General features: G+C 48.1%; 1 protein-coding gene across 21 annotated transcripts in view; it reads right to left on the bottom strand.

The window, feature by feature from the left end:
• LOC103736114 (protocadherin gamma-C4) overlaps window positions 1-20,311 on the bottom strand; it is a 177,030-nt gene that overhangs the window by 4,301 nt on the left and 152,418 nt on the right. For 20 of the 21 annotated variants that reach the window (XM_017798797.2, XM_017798803.2, XM_017798800.2 and 17 more), the window contains 2 exons: window positions 14,543-14,601; window positions 4,259-4,347 (listed from right to left, as the gene is read on the bottom strand). In XM_017798797.2, coding sequence (XP_017654286.1) covers window positions 4,259-4,347; window positions 14,543-14,601 — 148 coding nt within the window. Of the gene's footprint in view, window positions 1-4,258; window positions 4,348-14,542; window positions 14,602-17,245; window positions 19,864-20,311 lie in introns of those variants that run through there. The other variant, XM_017798785.2, reaches the window with a different exon arrangement.

Raw genomic sequence — 20,311 nt, 5'->3', positions numbered from 1 at the left:
GGGGGGGAGTGGTGTGTTCCGTGAGGATTAATGAGACAGGCACCCAGTTCCCTAGCACTTGACAAGTGCTCAGTAAATGTTAGCCACTGCTGCCCCCTCAGGGTCATCATTACTGGAGATGGTGTTGGAGAGGGAAATAGACATTTGATTTCTAGGTTCCCTGTGGCAGACAGAGAGTTAAAGCCTTTGGAAGGCCCTGCCCAGCCTGGCCGAAAGGCTGGAGAGTTCACCTCCTGTCCTTCTGCCCCCACCCTAGACCCTGGAGCCTTGCAGAGAGAGTGACTAAAACTGGAGAGGCTGAGTAATTCTGGGACATAAACCAGGGATTGAGAAATAGAGACATGAAATATTTTCAGTGTCGGGTAAGAAGGGGAGGGCATGAGAAAGGAAGAACAGAGATGTTCCTGGGTCTCCCCACCTCCATACCCCATCGCCTGGGTTTTCACAACGCTTCATTTCCAGTCTCCAGGTCTAGGAGCTGAGGGCCTTCAGGGCATTGGAAGAAGGCCTGGGTAGGAGGGAGCAGCTTCCCACTTCCTCTCAGCTTCCCTTAGCCCTTTCATTTGCTGACATTTCCCAAATTAACTCCAGGAGGTAGTGAAATCCTCCCTAGGCCACCCCTCCCCAGGCCTTCGAAAGGACTAGGGGAAAGGACCAGGTGCAGCTTCAAAGAGCCAAGATTCCAAAGTGATTTAGGGGCTTAAGAAGAAAGGGTGGGGGGAGAGCACAGAGAGCCCACAGTACAGAATAAGGAAGGACAGTGGAGAACTGGAGAAGAGAGACAGAGCCGAGACAGGAAGTGTTTAACCGAGTAAAAAAGGGCCCAGACCACCCACATCCAACTGGCATCCAAGATCTCTGAGAAGCACTTGAATGGCAACCAAGCATTACTGCCCACCTTGTGGGAGTCTGTGGATCAGGAGGGAAAAGAAGATGAGGGATCCAGATTGGAACAGACTGACACTGGAGTTCTGCCCACCATCCCCACTATTAAGGGGCTGAGTGAACTTAACCCAGGTGGTACATCATCAGGCCTCAGCTTTCCCATCTCTGAATTTGAGGGGAAGTTAGATTGCCAGCTTTCGTCTGATTTGGTACACCAATGACCTTTGTCTTTATATCCTACCCCCAAGACAGCCTAGGCAAGGACCCAGGTTTCCTCTTAGTTTTAGAAGACACAGAGTTAGAAATGCAAAGAGAAAGAACCTGGACCTCTTTGGGGGGGGGGGGGGGGTTGGTGGCCTCCCGGAGAGCTCCGGTCTCATCACCACCCTGCCCTAGTTCCCTTAATACTATTAGCTCAAGCCAGGCAGACTCCCCAGTAACCAGAGAATAGCTGACGATGAAGCTAGCACAAAGCTGGTTGAGCTGCAAACCACAGCCTCCTTTTGGGCACACCGCCCCCCAAGTGTTTATTTAAAAACCCTCTCAAAGGTCCCTCCCTTCTACTCCCCTTTGCAGTCACACAGGCCAGGCTGGGCTGGGCTCCAGGAGCCTCTCTGGCTCTGCGGCTAAGAAGTGGGTGTGAAAGTGAGAGCAGGTCCTGACCCTGCCACCTCTACTCTGGAGTTGGCTCCCCAGAGCCCAGGCTCAGTCTTGGGTCAGGCCCTGTGTGGGCCTGAGAGGTGGAGCCCTGACAGGGGAGCATGTATGCAGCCATGGCTCTGCTCCAGGGAGAACTTCCATGTCTGCTTCCATGTCTGTTTTTAGCATCTGGATTTAGGCTGAAAAGTCTGCTTTCTGGTCTTAGGGCTCAAGGCCACAATAGCTAAAAAGACCTGTTTACTTCCCTCTAGAGCTGGAGTTGGCATCTCCCCAGGCCCAGCCATCCACCACAGCTGGCCTGTTAAGGATCTCAGCCCCCATCACCTGACCCTTCCTCTGTCCTTTGATCAGCCATAGGCCTGGCCCCATTTGCTTTCACAGCCATCTGGAGTAAGAATACTAGATCATAGCAATTAAAAATGCATGATATCCATCTATATTTCAATTTTGGGTAAAACAGGATTTTTAATATAGTTTGTCTTGTGCAACATTTCAAGGTGTACTCACACTAAAAATGCAGTTGTTTATCTGAAATCCTATTTAATTGGAGCCGCTTAGATTTCATTTGGCAATCCTAATCAGAGAATAATGCAGGAGGCATCAGGAGGAACTCAGACTCTAAGTCTAGCAAGCCAAGAGGGAAACTGAGGCTAGTTTCTTTTGTTGTTATTACTGGTTTCTCAAGACAGGGTCTCACTATGTAGCTTTGGCCATCCTGAAACTTGCTGTGTGGGTGAGGCTGGCTTAAACTCACAGAGATCTTCTGCCTCTGACTCCCAAGTACTGGGATTAAAAGCATGTACCACCATGCCTGGCCATCTGAGGCTGGATCTAAAATCTGACAGTCACTGTGGTAGAAAGAACATGAGCTTGGGAGAAAAGGAGTTAGAATCACATCTGGGCACTTCTGGGAACCTTGGGGCAAATGTCATTTCATATCCCTCCTCTGCCAAATGTGAATAACCAGACTTGCCTTGCAGAGTCCAAAGGATTAACTGAAATGAAGCCTTTAAAGTTTCATTAGCACACATCCTGACATGATCATAGAGATGCTTCTCCTGGCTGTCTACCTACCAGTCCTCCAGCTGTGCTGAAGAACCAAGCTCTTGATCCTCAGCAACCTTCCTGTAGATTTTGGTTTCCTGATCCAGAAGCTAGTTCTAAATAACAGGTATTAGATTCTTTTTACTGTTATTTATTCTTTTTAAAAATATTTTATTTATTATTTTTATTTTATGTGTATGAGTCTATTGCCTGCATGTATGTGAGTGCACCTGTGTCATGCAATGCCTCGGAGGTCAGAAGAGGGCTTTGGATTCCCCTGGAACTGGAGTTAAGGATGGTTTGTAGCCATCATGTGGGTGCTGGGAATTGAACCTGGGTCCTCTGCAAGAGCAGTCATTGCTCTTAACTGCTGAGCCATCTCTCCAGCCCCTGTTATTTATACTTTTTTAATTCATGTTTTAGCTTAAAATACAAAGTAATGAATTTGATTGTGGCATTCATGAAGCCCTGGGTTCCATCCCCAGTAGCATATAAACCAGGCATAGTGATATATGTCTATAATCCCAACATTCAGGAGGTAGAGGCAGGAGGATCAGAAGTTCAAGGATAACCTCAGCTACATATCAGGTTTGAGGCCATCTTGGGCTTCAAGAGCCTTTGTCTCCAGAAAAAGAGAAATGATTCTATTTTTCTTTTTCATCCCTGTAGGTCAATAAAGATAATGGTTAATCAATTATAACACTATGCACTATAATAACTCTCTGCCAATCCTATGCTGAAGGCCTTAATTTTGACCCTCATAATGGCACAATGAAACCTATTAATATTTCAAAAGTGAAACTGAGGCCCAGCGGGGCTTAATAACTTATCTAAGGTCTCACATCTAAGTGGTGACACCAGAATTTGAACCCAGATTGACTGGCCTCCAAAGCCTGTTCTCTTAAGTGTTAATGACACTATTCTGCTTGCTTCACCTGCGTAGGACTCCAGTGACTGACTCTTGAACCACTGACACTAGCCAAATCTCTATTATAAACCAAGGTTCTTTGTTAGCCATGAGGAAAGACTACAGTCCAGGTCTGGAGATGGGGGCAGCAGAAAGAATGACCTTCTCTGCCTGGAACATCCACATCCACTAATGGGGGCCTAGTATGTGCCAGGCCCAGTACCACACTCTCTGCATTTCCTTTCGTGTTCATAATAACCTGTTGAGGCTGCTATCCCCATCTTCTTGGCTGAGGAAACTGAAGTTTGAGAATGAGCAAACCGATCAAAGTCATAAGGATAGTAAAGGGCAGAACTAGGACTCAACTTACATCTCTTTTCAGAGTCAGATTTCCTTGTTTGGTTTAGTTTTTTAGAGCCAGGGCTTTCCTTTGTAGCCCTGACTGGCTTTAAACTCATAGCAATCCTCCTGCCTCAGCCTCCTGAATGCTGAGATTACAGGCATGTGCCACAATGCCCAGTTCAGAGCTAGACTTGTAACCACCACTCCTACATCTCCTTGATGGATTACTTGTTTGTTCTGCTCTGGGCATCTTAGATCTCCCTAATCCTTTGACTATTCTTCAGTCTGGCTCTATGTCCTTCAAGACCGACTGCTAGATACAGAGAAACCACACAGACTAATACCCAGTCCATAGCCATGTTGGCTATGGTAGTAGCCCCCCCCCATCTCCCATTCTGCTACACCCGGGGTGCCACTTACCGCTGGCAGAGGCCAAGATCATGGCTTGCAACATCTCTGTGTCAAACTGGTTGTTGGGCCATGTGCCAGTTTCATCACCATTTTGGGACCTGGGGAGACAGTGATATGTTCAGCAGTGTCGCAGGCTAGGCCCACTCATTCTTTCCCAGCCTCTTTGCAGAGTTCCCAAATCTATACCCCATCCCCACCCCATGCCCAAGACCTGCTCCTGTCAGTGGTAGGAGGTGCTGATATGATCCTTCAGAAGTCAGACCCCCACAAGTCCCTTTCCCTACTGCCATCTCTCTCCCTTCATGACAGGATGTGACTCACTGTCATATCCTGAGACATCAGACCCTCTTCTGAGAACACTGAAAAACGACAATTCAAGAGAATGTCCCAGAACTAGAAGGCATAGGAGCCAAAGAGAAAGTAGCAAGAGATGAAAGAGGCCCCCAGTGTCCCCACAGCAGGAGAAAGATATTTCCAAAAACTCAGATCTACTCAGTGTTTCCTTAAGCCCTCAGTATAAAACCTACAGGCACAAACTGTCTTTCTTGCTTCACAAGCACACCCACCCCAGATCACTTTCAAACAGTCTATCTTCAGTCCTCTTTCTAGCCACTTCCCTTTCAAGCTCCTCTTTGCTGGCAATGCTGGGCAGTTGCAAATCCCTAGAATGTCAACCCTCAGCCTTTGCTTTAGCGATATGAATAAAACTTATCCCGGGGAATCCCAAAATTCACCCAGGGTGGGCTGGGTGCTTGCCTAGTATGGTAGGTAGCACAGTCACCCTGTGACTACTGCTGTTGCATCTGCCCCTTCATTATACTGGCCTCTGGGGCAGGACCAGGTCTGCCCCCTACTGAAGCACTGGGCAGGAAGCCTGGGCACCAGGACTTTATGAGGTCACTTAGAAGTACTATGCATGAAAAACAACATGCAGTGACCCAAAATGTTTTAAAGAATGCTAAACTATGAAAGAGTTCTAAGGAATTTCAACTCAATGTAGATCTTTCCCGTGCGCGCGCGCGTGCATATGTGTGTGTGTGTGTGTGTGTGTGTGTGTGTGTGTGTGGTGTGTGTGCGCGCTCTTTCCTCTGTTTTTTTGAGATACAGTCCTATTTTGTAGGCTGGTCTGCAACTCACTGTATTGCCCATGCTAGCCTCAAACTCACAGTAATTCTCCTGCCTCAACCTCCAGAGGACTGGGATTACACCTGACTATCATATGGATTTTCAAGGATCAAGTCATTCCAGTTTGCATGGCCAGGGGAAGAAGCCCCATCCCAACACTATACTTTGGCATGAACTGGCACAGAGAAGTTCCCCAATAAACATTTGTTGCCTGGCTTGGCTTGGTGGTACATGCCTGTAATCCTATCACTCGGGATTCCTGAGGCAGAAAAACTGTTTGAGGCCTTCATGGGCTGCATGGTGAGACCCTGCCTGAAAATGAATGAATGAATGAATGAATGAATGAATGAATGAATGAATGAATATTGCCTGAATGAATGGGAAGAGGCCAAGGGAGAGAGTTAAGTCCCTATGAGGTAAAAAGAAAAGGCTCAGGGCAGGCTGTGAGGGAGGGAGGGAGGGTGTGTGTGTGTATGTGTGTGTGTGTGTGTGTGTGTGCACATCATCAGAGTGAGTGAGCACCACCAAGAACTTCTTTATATATTTTGCAAGGCCTATCCTTACTGTTCCCCTGGTCTGAGATTCCTCATCCCCAAATATGTGGGTCAGTCTAATGCTCAGAATAGAGCATGAAGCTCCTGTCCCTTGAACACCACCATAGTCAACACAAAGGGCTTGAGGGGAAAGCAGGAATTTTGTTCCTTCCTCCAAAGGAAGAGAAGAGTTGGGATTTTTTACCCATTTATCCAATAACTGCAGGGCTGAGGATATAGATTAGTGGTAAAGTGTTTGCCTAGGATGAGTGAGGCCCTAGGTTCAAGTTCCAGCTTGTACACACACACACACACACACACACACGAAGGGTGGGGGAGAGAAAGAGGAGAAAAACAGAGTAAGAAAACAATTACTAGACAGCAGACATTGGGTGCTAGGCTTGGAGCTCGACAATGACAGAAATAGTTCATTTTCATGCTGCTCTTAGTGCACATTGATTGAGACGTCGATATTAAATAATTACACAAAACTTGCAATTGCAACAAGTGTACTGAGGGAAGGGCGTTACCAGAGTAGCTAAGGAGAATCCTGACCTAGGCAGGGTGATGAAGAGCTGAGTCTAGGCTTCTCCAAAGAAATAACAGCAAATTTAAATCTGAACAAGTGATCCAGGTGACTTGCAGGAGAATGTCAGCTTAACAGAGGTAGAGGCAGTGACTGCCAGGTGCCACTTAGTGACCACAGGTGTAAAACTGGGTTCAGGCAAGGATCATCCGTGAATGCCAAGTATCTTCCACAGATTACTTATTAATCACACATATTTAAAAATATCTTCACCAGTCATGGAAATGCATGCCTGTAATCCTAGCAGTCTGGAGGTAGAGGGAGGAAAATTGTGAGTTTAAGGCCAGCCTAGGTTACATAATGAGCCTCTGTCTCAAAAAAAAACAAGGACTGGCTCAGTGGCAGAGTGCTTGCTTCACATGCACAAGGCTCAGGGTTCTATGTCCAGCATAATACAAAAATAAAAGTAGTGGAGGCTGGATAGATGGCTCAGCGGTTAAGAACACTGGTTATTCTTGCAGAAGACCTGGGTTCGAACCCCAGTACCCACATGGAAGCTAACAACTGTCCTTAACTCCAGTCCCAGGGGATCCGACAGCCTCTTCTGACCTCCACAGGCATTGCATGACATGGGTGCACTTACCTACATGCAGGAAATACACACATACACATAAAAATAATAAATACAATTTTAAAACTTTTTTTTTAAGAAGTAGCTTTATGTGCTGGATCGTTTTAGTGTCAGTTTGACACACCTGGGTTGAGAGAACCTCAACTGGGGAATTTCCTCTATTGGACTGGCCTGTGGCTATGTCTGAGGGTCACCTTCCTGATGAGTGATATGGGAGAGCCCAGCCCAATGCGGGTGGTGCCACCCTTGGGCAGGTGGGCCCGTGTTGCATAAGAAAGCAAGCTGAGCAGGGGCCAGGGAGCAAGCCAGTAAGCAGAGTTCCTCCATGGCCTGTGCTCCAGCTCCTGCCTCCAGCTTCCTGCCCTGAGTTCCTCCTACCTTGGGCTCCCTGATGAACTGTGACCTGGGAGATGTAAGATAAATAAACCCTTTCCTCTCCATGTTGGTATTGGTCAGAGTATTTTGTCACAGCAATGGAGAAACAAATTAGGACACTTTATAAAGCTGGATACTGTGGTGGACACCTGAAATCTCAGCACTCAGGAGGCTAAGGTTAGTTAATCAGAGCTGGATGCCAGCCTGGCCAACACAGAGAGACCTTGTCTCAAAAGAGCTAAGGAAACAAAAATGAAAATCATCGTAATGAATAATAACGGCTTTTCTCAAGTGAACCAACAGCATTACTGACGACAGGACAAACTGATATGAAATGACTCCCAGTGTGATCAGTGGGAAGAACAGAGTGTCACCCATGGAATAGTCTTCCCAAGACTGTCTAACCTGAACATAGCCAAAATAATCAATAAATCAGATTTTGGGCATTTTAAGAATACTGGCTTTTTTATTTTTTTTCCCAGGCTGGCCTTGATCTTATAGAAATCCACCTGCCTCTGTGATAAAAGGGATAACAAGCATGTGCCACCATGCCCAGCTGACTACTGGCTTCTTTAAAGGTATCTCTATCATTAAAAAAAAGGAAGAAAAGTAGGGAGGCTGTTCTAGATTAAAGTAGAAGGAAGAGACATGACAAGCAAATGCAATTCATGCTCCTTGGTCAAATCCTAAATCTAATTTAAAAAACAGATTAAAAGGACATACTGAGAACATTTAGGAAAGTCTGCTGGTAGACTGGGTATTATTACATTAATGCTAAATTCCTCAAATATGATCATTTTTTGTGGTTTTATAGGAGTCCTAGGAGACATACACTATATCAAATGTTGTGATGTCTGCAATTCCTATTCAAGTGGTTCTGGAGTGTATGCATGTGCACGCATGTGTGTGGGGGCGGGGAGAGGGAGAGGGAAAAGGAGAGGATGAAGCAAAAATGCAAAATAATGAATCTAGGGATCGGGTTTCTTTTTTTGGTCTTTTTGAGTCAGGGTCTCCCTGTAGCCACAGCTGGCCTGGATTCACTATGAAGACCAGATTGGCCTTGAACTAACAGAGATCCACCTGCCTCTGTCACCTGAGTGCTGGGATTAAAGGTGTGCACCACCACATCCAGCTGAATCTAGGTTTTTTTTAAAAGCAAAGGATATGTGTATTTTCATTATACTGTTTAACTGTTTGATGGTTTGAAACATTTCAAGATTAAAAGTTGAAGGGTAGGGGCTGGAGAGATGGTTCAGTGGTTAAAAGCACTGACTGCTCTTGCAGAGGACCCGGGTTTGAATCCCAGCACCCACATGGTGGCTAACAACCGTCTGTAACTCCAGTTCCAAGGGATCGATCCAGTACCTTCTTGTGACCTCCGAGTGCATTGCACAGCATGGCACAGGTGCACTTACACACATGCAGGCAATACACTTATACACATAAAATAAAAGTAATAAAATATATATTTATAAAAGTTGAGGGGTAAAAACAGGTCACCTAGAAGGCATGTGATAGAGACAGAGCTCTCAAGGCAGGGGCATGTCCTCAGTTACTGAGGAAATTGGGGAAAGGGCAGTGTTGATGCAAAGAGAAGAGATAGTGTGATCACGACAAAGTGTGTGTAGGAGGGGTATCAGGTGGGGCAGCAGTGTGGACACTAAGCATTTTAGTTTATTCCTTCCTCAGTTTTTGAAAGCTCCTGAGGCACTCAGAAGGGAGGTTGCCATGGTCAGACTTAACTACTTGAAACTAACTCTTTTCCCTGGGCAAGGATAGAGGGTGTGGGGGTTCCCCTGGGACAGAAACCCAGGCTTCAGTGATCCCTGTCTCCATGAAAACCCAGGATCCCTCACTCTAGTCTGACTGAGCTCTGGGGCTGTTGGGCTCAGCTCAGGTGAAGGGAAAGCTGGGGGGTAGGGAACCTATTGGAGAAACACAGGTGGAGCTCAGAAGGATGACCTGGCTATGGGCAGTGGTACTAAGAAAATAAAGGTGAGTGCAAGGGTGGCCTAGATCTATGATGGCTGTACTGTCAGGAAAATGCTTGAAGACTAGAGGCCAGACAGGTGGGCAGGCTGCCAGCTCTCTGAAGCTGGGCAAGAAATGAGCAGAGGGGGAAGGTCTTTTTTTAGCCATGTACTAAAGCTCCCTGTTCTGAGCACTGGACCAACTGGGTTATGTGTTTATCATCCATTTCATCCTCAGAATCACCCTGCAGATAAAGGTTATGATTATCCATGATTTCTGGCAGCTGCAATCAGGACTCAGAGGCTGCTCAAAGTCACACACAGCTGGTAAGTGGTAGAGTGGCAACTTCTAACTGGCCTAATATGACCCTAAAGCCAATGGTGATCTCACGCACAGAAAGGAACTAGTTTTCAACATGGAGGCCCCGGAGTCCCAGCAGCAGATACAGGGGGCTCTTCTAAGATTTGGGGAAGAGTGAAAAGTAAAAATGAAGGAAATGGACCACATTTAATAAACCATTTCCCAAGCACCTATTATGTGTGCCCTAAGGAGTCTGCATTCTGGTTAGCTTGGTGAGCACAGAGGTCAGGGAGATGGGGTATCCCATGGGCCAGGCCAGGATAAAATATTCCCTGTGTCTTGGGGGCAGGGGAGGGAATGCATATGTATTTGGTTAGTGTGGTAAGCATCCATTAGCATCTGAAAATACACATGCATATCCATATGAGGGGCTATTAAGTAACAATCAAATGACTCTGGAAGAGTTTTTACTGATTTGGAGGAATTCATCTGACATGTTATAAAGAAGAAAAAATAGGCTACAATAATAATGGACAAGATGACCACAATCTCTATTTTAAACAACTGATAAGAAATAAAGCAGTTAACTAGGAATGAAATTCTAGATACTGAGTTTATGAACAAGTGATTTAGTTGAATCAGACTGTAAAAAACGAATCTTAAGGCTGGGTGTGGTAGTGCATGTGTTTAATCCCAGCACTCAGAGGCAGAGGCAGGCCAATCTTTGTGAGTTCCAGGCATCCAGGGATATATAGAGAGACCCTATCTCAAAAACAAAAGCAAAAAAAAAAAAAAAAAAAGAAGCTTCTACATGCTCTTTGACTATAGAAATAAAAATACTTAGAAAGATACATGTAAAAATGCTAATGATTCAATGAATAAATTACAACCAAAAAATATGGAAAGGAACTTTTACACTAAAGAGGATAAGAGACTTAAGAAACACTAAACAAAATGCAAGATGTGTATTTTTTTTTTTTTGTCTTTTTTTGAGACAGGGTCTCTCTGTAGCCTCAGCTGTCCTGGAACTCACTATGTAGACCAGGCTGGCCTTGAACTCACAGAGATCGCCTGCCTCTGCCTCCCAAGTGCTGGGATTAAAGGTGTGCCCCACCACGCCCAGCCCCAAAATGTGTGTCTTAAAAAAGAATCTTCTTTAAAGACAGGAAAAACCTAGATGGAATTATGCAATGTTTAAGATTTTCTCTGAAATAATCCAAGGGGGTATGAGGAAACTCAGTGACACAGGACAGGACAGAAAGTCTGAGCAGAATGGTAGGCCCCTAGAGTGTCAACACATTCTCTATTTTCATATATACTTAATTTTTTCTATATTAAAAATGCTAGTGGTAAGTCTATGGAGGAATTGGAATTTCTCTATTTTTTTCTATTTCTCATGTTTCCATAATGAGAATTATTATTATATTTTTTAAGATTTATTTTCCTTTTCTTCTTGTGTGTGTGTGTATGTTATGTGTATGTTGTGTGTATGTGAGATAGAGAGAGACAGAGAGAGACAGAGAAAGATAGAGAGAGACCTGTGGAGGTCAGAAGAGAGCATTGGATCCCCTGGAGCTGGAGGTACAGGCAATTGAGCTGCCTGATATGGGTGCTGGGAATTGATCTCCGTCCTCTGGAAGAGCAGCAAGTGCTCTGAACCACTGGGCCATCTCTGTAGCCCCAAGAATGTATTATTTTATAAGCAAAACAAACAGGCAAACAAAAAAACAGGCTGTTTGTTTGTTGAGCAAGATGGTACCACCAGAGACTCTCTTTCCCTTGCAGAAGCTGGGAATAGCTACAGGGCAGGGCAGAGCTCGTGTTAAATCCTGGAAGACAGAGATGACTTGCTGGGCTCAAGGCCTGGGACAACAGCTGCTGGGATCAGAAGCCAGAAGGATAGCCAGAGAAGGCACACTGTGGGAAGAAGCATACAGCAAGGACTTTGGAATGTGACTGTCCCCTTTTGTCCAGGCAGCATGACCTTCTGTTGCCTTGAACTTGACCCTGGATCACTGAAGACCTCAACGCTGGCCCTGCTCTGAACCTGGAATGCCTGGCCAGATTGGCTGGCAGGCAGTGGGCCAGACAGTGGGGAGGAGGTAGGGCAGAGAGGCAGTGGAAGGCTAATTCAGAATTAGACTGAATAGGAGAAACTGCCCCTCTTCATCCTCTCACTCCGATCTGCTCATCAAAATGGCAGAGAAAACACCCTGTCCTTTTGTTCATCCTGAGAGGCCTTACCACAGGGCCTCTGCATAAGCTCTTCCTTCTTGTCTTCAGTTGGCTAATCTGTATTCATCCTTCAAGGTCTCAACCTCCTTGTTGCCTCCTGATGTCCTCCTGCTCCCTGATTAGGTCAAAGCCCCATGGCACACTCTCACCCCTAGGTGCTGCCTTTCCCAGCACTCACAAAAGTTATACTTCTACATTTATTTTTGTGGTTCATTAACACTTGTCTCCCTCAATACACTGCAAACTCCTTGAGAGCAGAGACTATGTGTCTATCTGTCCTAAAAAGCATGGTCTGCAGAAGGTATTCACTAAGGGCTGAATGAAGGACAGAGGGAAGCTGAAGTCACACTGTGGAAGAAAGAACACCTGAGTCTCCTCCTCCACCTCCCTAAGAACACCCCCATAGACTCCAGGCCACTAAGCCTCTCACTGATGAGAAAGGACTGGCAGTAGGGGTAAGATGGTATATGAGAGGCAATTGCTGGGACTTCCAGTTCTAGCAATAACTTGTGATTCAGGGCCAGTGCAAGGCCTTGGCTGATGAGAGCAGAAGGAACACAAACTGCCCAGGGCTTCTCAGCTTCTCAGAGCTGCTGCAGCCCACATGTCATCTCTTCTTAGAAGCCTTCCTTGAACTTCCCTCCCCTATTACATTCTTCTTCCTAGAATCTTCTATTATTAGGTTTTTTTTTGTTTTGTTTTGTTTTGTTTTTAAGTGTGATTTGTTCACATGGAAACCTAGGCGTTTAGGGATGGCGTCTGCCTGTTCACTCTTACATGTCAGTGTTAGCACAGTGCCTGGCTCACAGTAGATGCTCAAAAAAGATTCATTGAATGAATGACTACGTGGATAACCTATGGGGAGCCTGGTCAGGCCAGTAAAGAAAGGAAACAGTTGAGGTCAAAGGAGAGGGGCAAGAGCAGCCCAAGCCCCTTGTGGCTGCCTTTTAGAGCTCTTTGCATTCTTGATGCCAGGGACAGGACTGAGCATGCCCAGGAGCTGGAATATGCCTTGTACTCCAGGCTCCCTAGATTCTTGTGACAATAAGGGCACAAGAGAAGGAAGTGGAATGGAAGCCCTGAAGCTCACCATCTTAGCATCTGGGCAAACATGGGAAGGGAGCCCAAGTCCTGCTCCCCCTCCTTGGGCTGACTTTTCTCAGCTCCTGGCTTAGGGCAGGAAGGCTGGCTCTGATCCTACCCCCACACCCCTTAGACCAACTGAAGGTCTTTCTACTGAAGTCCACCCTCCTCCCCACCCCCACAGGGGGTTCCTGTCTCAGCAGGAATTCATACCAGATTGAAATGAGCAGCTGGGATGGTCTGGATGGGAGGGTGAGTGGTGGGGGAGCAGCTATCAAAGGCTCTGTGTGTGAAGGGCAGGAGGAGGAGGTGCCTGGGTGCTCACTTGCCCACAAGTACAAAGAAATGAGAGGGAGAGGGAGAGAGAGAGAGAGAGAGAGAGAGAGAGAGAGAGAGAGAAATTAACTGACTCAAAAAAGCAGGATTGACATAAAAAACAGAATGACACAGTGAGCCTGAGAACAGAGGGGAAAGCACATGGAGAGCAACAGAAGAGTAGGAGCCTGGAGACAGAAGAACATAGTGATATAAGGAAATGAATGGAGAGGGAAAAAAAGAGATCAAGGATAGGGAGTAGAGACAGAAAGGAAAAACAGACTGACCCTAGGAAGAGTCACATTTATTTATTCCTTCCACATTTACTGAGTCCCATGCCATGGCAGTCATAATATAAAGAGAGATGTAGATCAGGGCAAGGAGACACGGTGGATACAGATGCAGCAGTAGAGACAGACCTGAGCTACGCACAGAGAGAGGGAGAGGGAGAGACTTGCAAAATGAGATGGAAACTTTGGGAAGGATGCAGAGTTAACAAACTGAGCCAGACACAGACTAGAGAAAGATGAGGCAGAGACAAAAGTCTTGCAGGCAGACAGGGCAGGACAAGTAGGGGCTGGAAGTCAGCTGGAGGAGGAGCAGGGCGAGGGAGACCTGGTTTGGTCCACCCTAAGACAACTTTCTATTTCTCATGTTTCTATAATGAGAATGTACTATTTTATGAGCAGTGTCATCTCCAGCTGTGCAGCCTTTTTCCACAGCTGGAGTGAGAACACCCTCCCCTCCACCTCCATTTTCCTCCAAGACTCTGGGGGAGATGCTAACTGCAGACAGCCTGTTCTCCCCTTGCCTCCTGTTTCTCTAATCAAGCTCTAGTTAGGCTGGAGGCCAGCTCAATTCAGGAGAGGAGGATGTAGGCAGTGGATAGGTATAAAGGGCCTCCCCTGCATCCAGGCCTATCCTTGGGTCTTACAGAGCCCTTAGGAGATAGGGAAATGTGCATAGCTGGAAGAAGGGAGAGAATGAGTATGTGAATTTTGTTTCCCAAATAGACGGAATAGGCATCTCTTCTTCCTGGGGTCTGTGTAGGAACTTTTGGACATCAAAGCCTCTTTGAAATCATGAAATGAGGTAAGAAGCCATTTGTAGCAAATGCACAGCCATCCCCCATCTCCTCCCACATAATCACTGGGAAAATGCTGCAGAGGAGAGGGTGGGCTGGAGATTCAGTCACCTACCCGCTGGTGCCTGGTCTCTGGGCTTGAGAGAAACGCCAGTCAGTGTTGGGCGGGGCTTGCTGTGGAGAAAACAGAGGGAAAGTGGCTGAGTTCCCAACAGCAGTCAGGTGTCACCAAGTCTGGGGAATGGGGGCTGGAGAAGTAGGCAAAGGGGGGAAATGGGATGGGATAAGGTGGGGGAGGGTAGATACATCTCCAAAGGTGGGGGGTGGGGAGAAGCACCTCAGAAACTAAAAGAAAACATTGTTTCATCTGATCACAGTGAACAAGCCCAGATTTCCTTGCTGAAGAAATGGTCCCCTTTTCTCTGTCCCTAGACTCAGAACTTCTGAGCCAAAATTCAAGGACTGAAAGTGTCTTCTGTGGAACTAGTGTGTGTGTGTGTGTGTGTGTGTGTGTGTGTGTGTGTGTGTGTGCATAAAAGCATCCCCCTCCTCAAATAGCAGAGGAGGCTTTTAGATAGAATCCCAGCAGTCCTAGAATGGAGTTATTCAGCTCCTCAGCTGGGAACAAAGCATCGGCTGTAGCAAGATGGCTGCTGCTCTGGGTAACCCTTTTCATGCCAAGTTGTGCAGTGACACATTCAGAGAAATACCTCCTCCAGGCCTTTGGCTCTTAAAGACCTCTTCCCACAGCTAAATACATTATTAATTTAGGAGTCTTGCCAGCCTGGGCTTTTATAGGGCATCCAAGCCCTGGGATACCTCTCACCCCCAAAACTTCATGCCACACAATGGCTTGTGACCAAGGAGGAGAAAACAAGGCAGCTCTGTCCAAGGCAAAGAAAATGGCTGGGATGGAGCCCAGAGGGACCACAATCCCACAGCCTCAAAGCAGAGCCAAATGAGTCTCCAGAGCTCCTAAGGGACTGATCTTCAGCCATCTCCCACCCAGCTGAGTGTGCAGGACTCTGCCAGCCACCACTTCATTTCTAAGTCCTTCAATCCTTCAGGGGACATTGTATCCTACGACACATTGTCCTACAGCCACATCTTCAGTTTCTGGGATGTGCTAGTAATTAATTTTCACACTCCCAGGAGTAGAGAGTGTGAGCATCTCAGATTACCCTTGGGAGAAGGAAGACCAAGGACTGCCAATGACTCACACTGAAGTCCACAGGTGATAGGAAATTGGGTGAAACCCAGAAACCTAACATCTCTGGTGCATCAGGAGCCATGAGCACCATTGTGGGGCTGCCATGGAGAAGGGTACAGCTCCTCAGCCACTGTACTCCAACAGCAGAATGTACATGTGGAGCAGGGATTGTGATGGTAGGACAGGGAGCTGGGCAAAACCCACATGAGAAGGGTGGGGCCAAGTTTGTTCAAGGAGGGCTCCTGAGAAAGAGGAGCTCCAAAGATCTTCCTCCACAGTTGAGGTCCTAAGGAGAAAGGGAACTCCCATCCTTGTCCTATCCTAGCAGATGCCAACCATCTTTACAAGTTTCAAGTCAAAAGTACACACTAGAGTTAAACAGACCTGGGTTAGATTCTTTATCATTTACTCTGAACTTGAGAAAGTCATTTGACCTCTGTGAAAGTAGGTGGTAACTACTAACCAGTTAATAACTATCCAGCAACGGTGGTGGGAAGAGCAAATGAGATATCCTGGTTTTTTGAGGAAGTGTGTAATAGGGCTCTTTCGATCAGCTATCAAAGGCATGTGGGGATGTTGTTTCAAAATATAAACCCCATACAGTACAGGCAGAGTGGAGGAATAAAAGCTTTTGAATTAAAGCTCCTGAGGTTGTGGACACCTGTGCTTTTTACTATTTTAGTTTCCCAGCATATGAGGGTACCTCTGGCATCTGGCAGAGGCTGTGGCTTTCCATCTGTCAGAGAAGGAAAGATTTACCAAGCGTCTCAGATACTTTGGTCATCCCCAAAGTACTGACTGGATCTCTGGGCGGATTACGACGGTGCCAAAGCCTATTTTTGAGCCTCCAGCGTCGGGGGTTCTCCAGGGTCCAACTTCCAGGGTCCCAGGCCGCCAGTCCTAGGGCTGCTGCTCATTGGTCACGCCTCTAGGCCTCGCAGGCTCTGGGCTGCCCAAGGTTTGGGGCTGAGGGTGCAGAGGTCCTGTCCCAGGCCTTAGCAGGTCATAGTTCCGCCTGTTGGGAGCCTAGAGCACCCAGCGTCGCTCCCGAGTTTCAGGAATCCTAACAAAGGACTTGTGACCGCCCGGTGTGTGATGGGAAAGTTGGGAAGACGCTCCCCCCCCCCCCCGCAGTCCTTCTGGGTCCTAGGTAGCCGCGACCTGGGCATCTCATGAGGAGTCACAGTGGACCCTGGGTACCTCTGAGGGCGGCCGAGGCGGGTGAGTGGGCTGGGCCGGCAAGGCCAGCCCGCGCCGCGTGGGGCCGTGGGTGTGTCAGCACCGAGGGCACCCGCAAGCCCTGGCCGAACACCTACATCCTGGCCCCGCGAAGTCGCTGCGAGTTCACCGGAAGCGGTGTAGGACGGGAGTTTCACCGACCTCCCCTCGCCCACAAACACCCCCAGCTCTCGGTGCTTGTGGGGCACATCCTGCCTCGACCTCTCCTCGGATCCCCACGGTCGGTTCACAGGATCCCGAGGATTGGGTGGGACTCAGCCAGCAGCCGAGCCAGCTCACTGAAAAGAGTGCACGGTCCGGATATGGACAGGTCAGCATCGGCCACGCCACCCCCACCCCCTGCTCGCCTGGGCGGCGCTGAGCCCTCACCTGGCTTGGCTCCCGCAGCGTGTTAGAGCGGGAACGCAAGGCCTCCGGCTCCTGCGCCAGAGCTGAGGGCTGCTGAACGCTGAGGGGCCTAAGGAAAGTGAAGTCACTGCCATCGGAGGCCGGTGAAAAGCACGTCCTGTAGCAATGGCTTTGCGAGTCTGTGGGCCGCAGGGTCACCTCCATATACTTGAGTGTGCCATCTGAGCTCACCTGCAGGTTGGGGCTGGACTGCTTATAAAATTCTCGAGAGGGTGAGTCCCTGTGCCCGCAGCACCGGCCCCCATCTCTATTCCCATCTGCGTGCCCCTTCAGGCACTTGGCTGACATAAAAGTGAAGGTGACTAAGGATAAGAGACTGATGGCTGCTAGAGCCACAATGAGGTAAAGGGTGAGGTCTGAACGCTCAGGGGGCGTTGTGAGGAAGTCACTGGATTTGGGCATTTCCTCTGCATCCTCATCCTCCAGTACTAGAAGTACTGTTGCTGTGGAGGACAGTGAAGGATCACCATTGTCCTTCACCAGAACCACCACCTGTTGAGTATCAGAGTCATCCTCCAGTAAGGCCCGGGCTGTGCGCACCTCACCAGTGTGCGCAGACACAAGAAACAGTCCTGGGGCTGTGGACTGTGGCAACAGAGAATAAGAGAGCCAGGCATTGTGGCCTGCATCAGCATCCACAGCTGTCACCTTGGTGACCAAAGAACCAGGAGCTGCAGATCGAGGGAGACGCTGGGGGGCTGAGAGTTCCCTGCCAGGCCGTGGGTGCAACACAGCTGGGGCATTATCATTCTGGTCAAGGACAAACACATGGAGAGATGTGTTAGCATACAGTGGGGGAGAGCCAGAGTCTCGAACCCCCACCACAATCTGCAGCATCTGCAACAATTCATAGTCAAAGGTCCGCTGGGCAAAGATCTGTCCATCCTCAGGGTTGATATACACAAAAGAAGAGGCTGGAGCTTCTTGAATTTGACTCCCTACAATGGAGTAGGTGAGGCGGGCATTATCTCCAAGGTCTGGATCTGAGGCAGCGACAGTACAGAGGAGGGAGCCTGGTGGCTGATTTTCTGGGATGTAAGCAGTGTAGAGCTGCTGGGTGAAGTGGGGTGCGTTGTCATTAACATCTGAAATATTGAGCCTGATAGTGAGATGTGTGTACAGGGGAGGCAAGCCAGCATCACTGGCCAGGAGGTTGATAATATAATGGGATGTGGCCTCTCGGTCCAATGGCTGGCTGGTTAGCAGTGAATAGTGGTTCTCAGAAGGCTTAATTTGAAATGGCAGGTCTGGAGATATATCCAGGTTCACGTCACCATTTCTACCAGAGTCTCGGTCACGCACATTAAACAACCCCACTACTGTCCCCACTGGTGTGCTCTCTAGGACAGGGTTGACCAAAGACGCCAGTAGCACCTCAGGGGCATTGTCATTGGCATCCTCTACATCCACTTGAATCACACAGTGGCCCTCCATGGCAGGTTGTCCCTGGTCTCGGGCTCTTGCATGAATTTCATAGAAATTTGACTCTTCAAAATCTACTGGACCCAACACGTGAATTGCTCCACTGCTTGGATCCAGACCAAAGAGATTCCTCACTGCTTCAGATGTGTGGTCTCCAAAAGAGTAGACTAGTTGACCATTGGTGCCCTCATCTGGGTCAGTGGCATTGAGGCGGAGAAGCAGTGTACCTGTGGGTGCATTCTCTGGGAGCCCCACTCGTAGAACTGAGGACTGAAAGGTTGGAGCATTATCATTAATGTCCAGCACGATGACAGAGATGAGGCTGGTCCCTGAGCGGGCTGGGATCCCCCCATCCACAGCAGTGAGCACCAGCTGATGTCTTGCCTTGGCTTCATGATCCAGCTGCTGCTCCAGTACTAACTCAGGGAACAGCTTCCCATCCTTTAGGGTCTTCACATTCAGAGAGAAGTGGCTGTTGGGGCTTAGAGTATAAAAGCTCACAGTATTGGTGCCCACATCTGGATCCTGAGCACTATCCAGTGGGAATCGGGCTCCAGGTGCAGCTGACTCTGAGATGCGCATCTCTCTCTCAGGAGTGGCAAAGCTAGGAGAGTTGTCATTGAGGTCCAGGATCTCTACCTCTACACGAATGAGCTCCAAGGGGTGTTCAGTCACCACCTGCACAGGCAGCAGGCAGCTAGTGCTGGCTCCACACAAGCTCTCTCGGTCAATTTTTCGATTCACTGCCAAAGCACCACTCATCAAGCTCAGGGAAAAATAGCGCCCATTCTCCTCAGAGCCCAGTCGCAGCCTTCGGCTCAACAGATCTGTCACCTTTAAGCCCAGATCTTGGGCAACATTCCCCACCAGCGTCCCCAGCTCTGACTCCTCCACCACTGAATAATGAAGCTGCCCAGACACCCAGCCACAGCAGCACAAGGACAACATATACAGCACTTGCCATTTCCCAGCGAGCTGTGGGGATGCCATGGACCCCATGACCCAGAAGTCCCTTCCTGGAGAGTAACTGTGCTGTCTTGTCTGTCTCCAAGGTAGACCCAGCGTTTGGAATGCAGAAGCTGAAATCTCTTATATCTCCTTCCAGCCTCTTAAAAACTGCTCTGAGGTTTGCCTGCCTGCAATCTTTCTTAGTCACCAACTGGCGGGGGTGGGTGCATGGGGGAGGGGAGTTAAATGTGAGTGGAGCTAGGGAGCTGGAGGAGGGAGTTAAATGTGAGTGGAGGCAGGAAGAGCAGATCCCCACCTCGGCTCTAAGTTTGATTGGCCAAAAAGTCTGTGTGCTCTCAACCAATTGTGAAATCTCTTCAGTCCTGGAAACCTTGGGAACAGGCGCTGAAAATCTGTGTCACAGAAGCCTCCTACCTTCCCACTCATTTCATGCTACAGGGTTGATTCAGCCCCCTTGGCAGCAAAGTTTGACAGCTCAGATGGTGCTCAACGGGGAAGACAAAGTGGTACAAAACTCCTTAGTGTTCTATCCCAGCAACTTCCTGCATGACTTTAGGAGCTTCCACTGTTTTGCTTGAACCAACAAAAATCTGTCCTTAATGGGAGATGCAAAGTTCATGTGTTTCCCTCCCCCCG

This window comes from Nannospalax galili, unplaced genomic scaffold, assembly GCF_000622305.1.
Source record: "Nannospalax galili isolate Female #2095 unplaced genomic scaffold, S.galili_v1.0 scaffold1077, whole genome shotgun sequence".
Classification (NCBI taxonomy): Eukaryota; Metazoa; Chordata; class Mammalia; order Rodentia; family Spalacidae; genus Nannospalax; species Nannospalax galili.
Note: the sequence above shows the minus strand (reverse complement) of the source record. Positions and strands in the feature narration are given on the sequence as shown.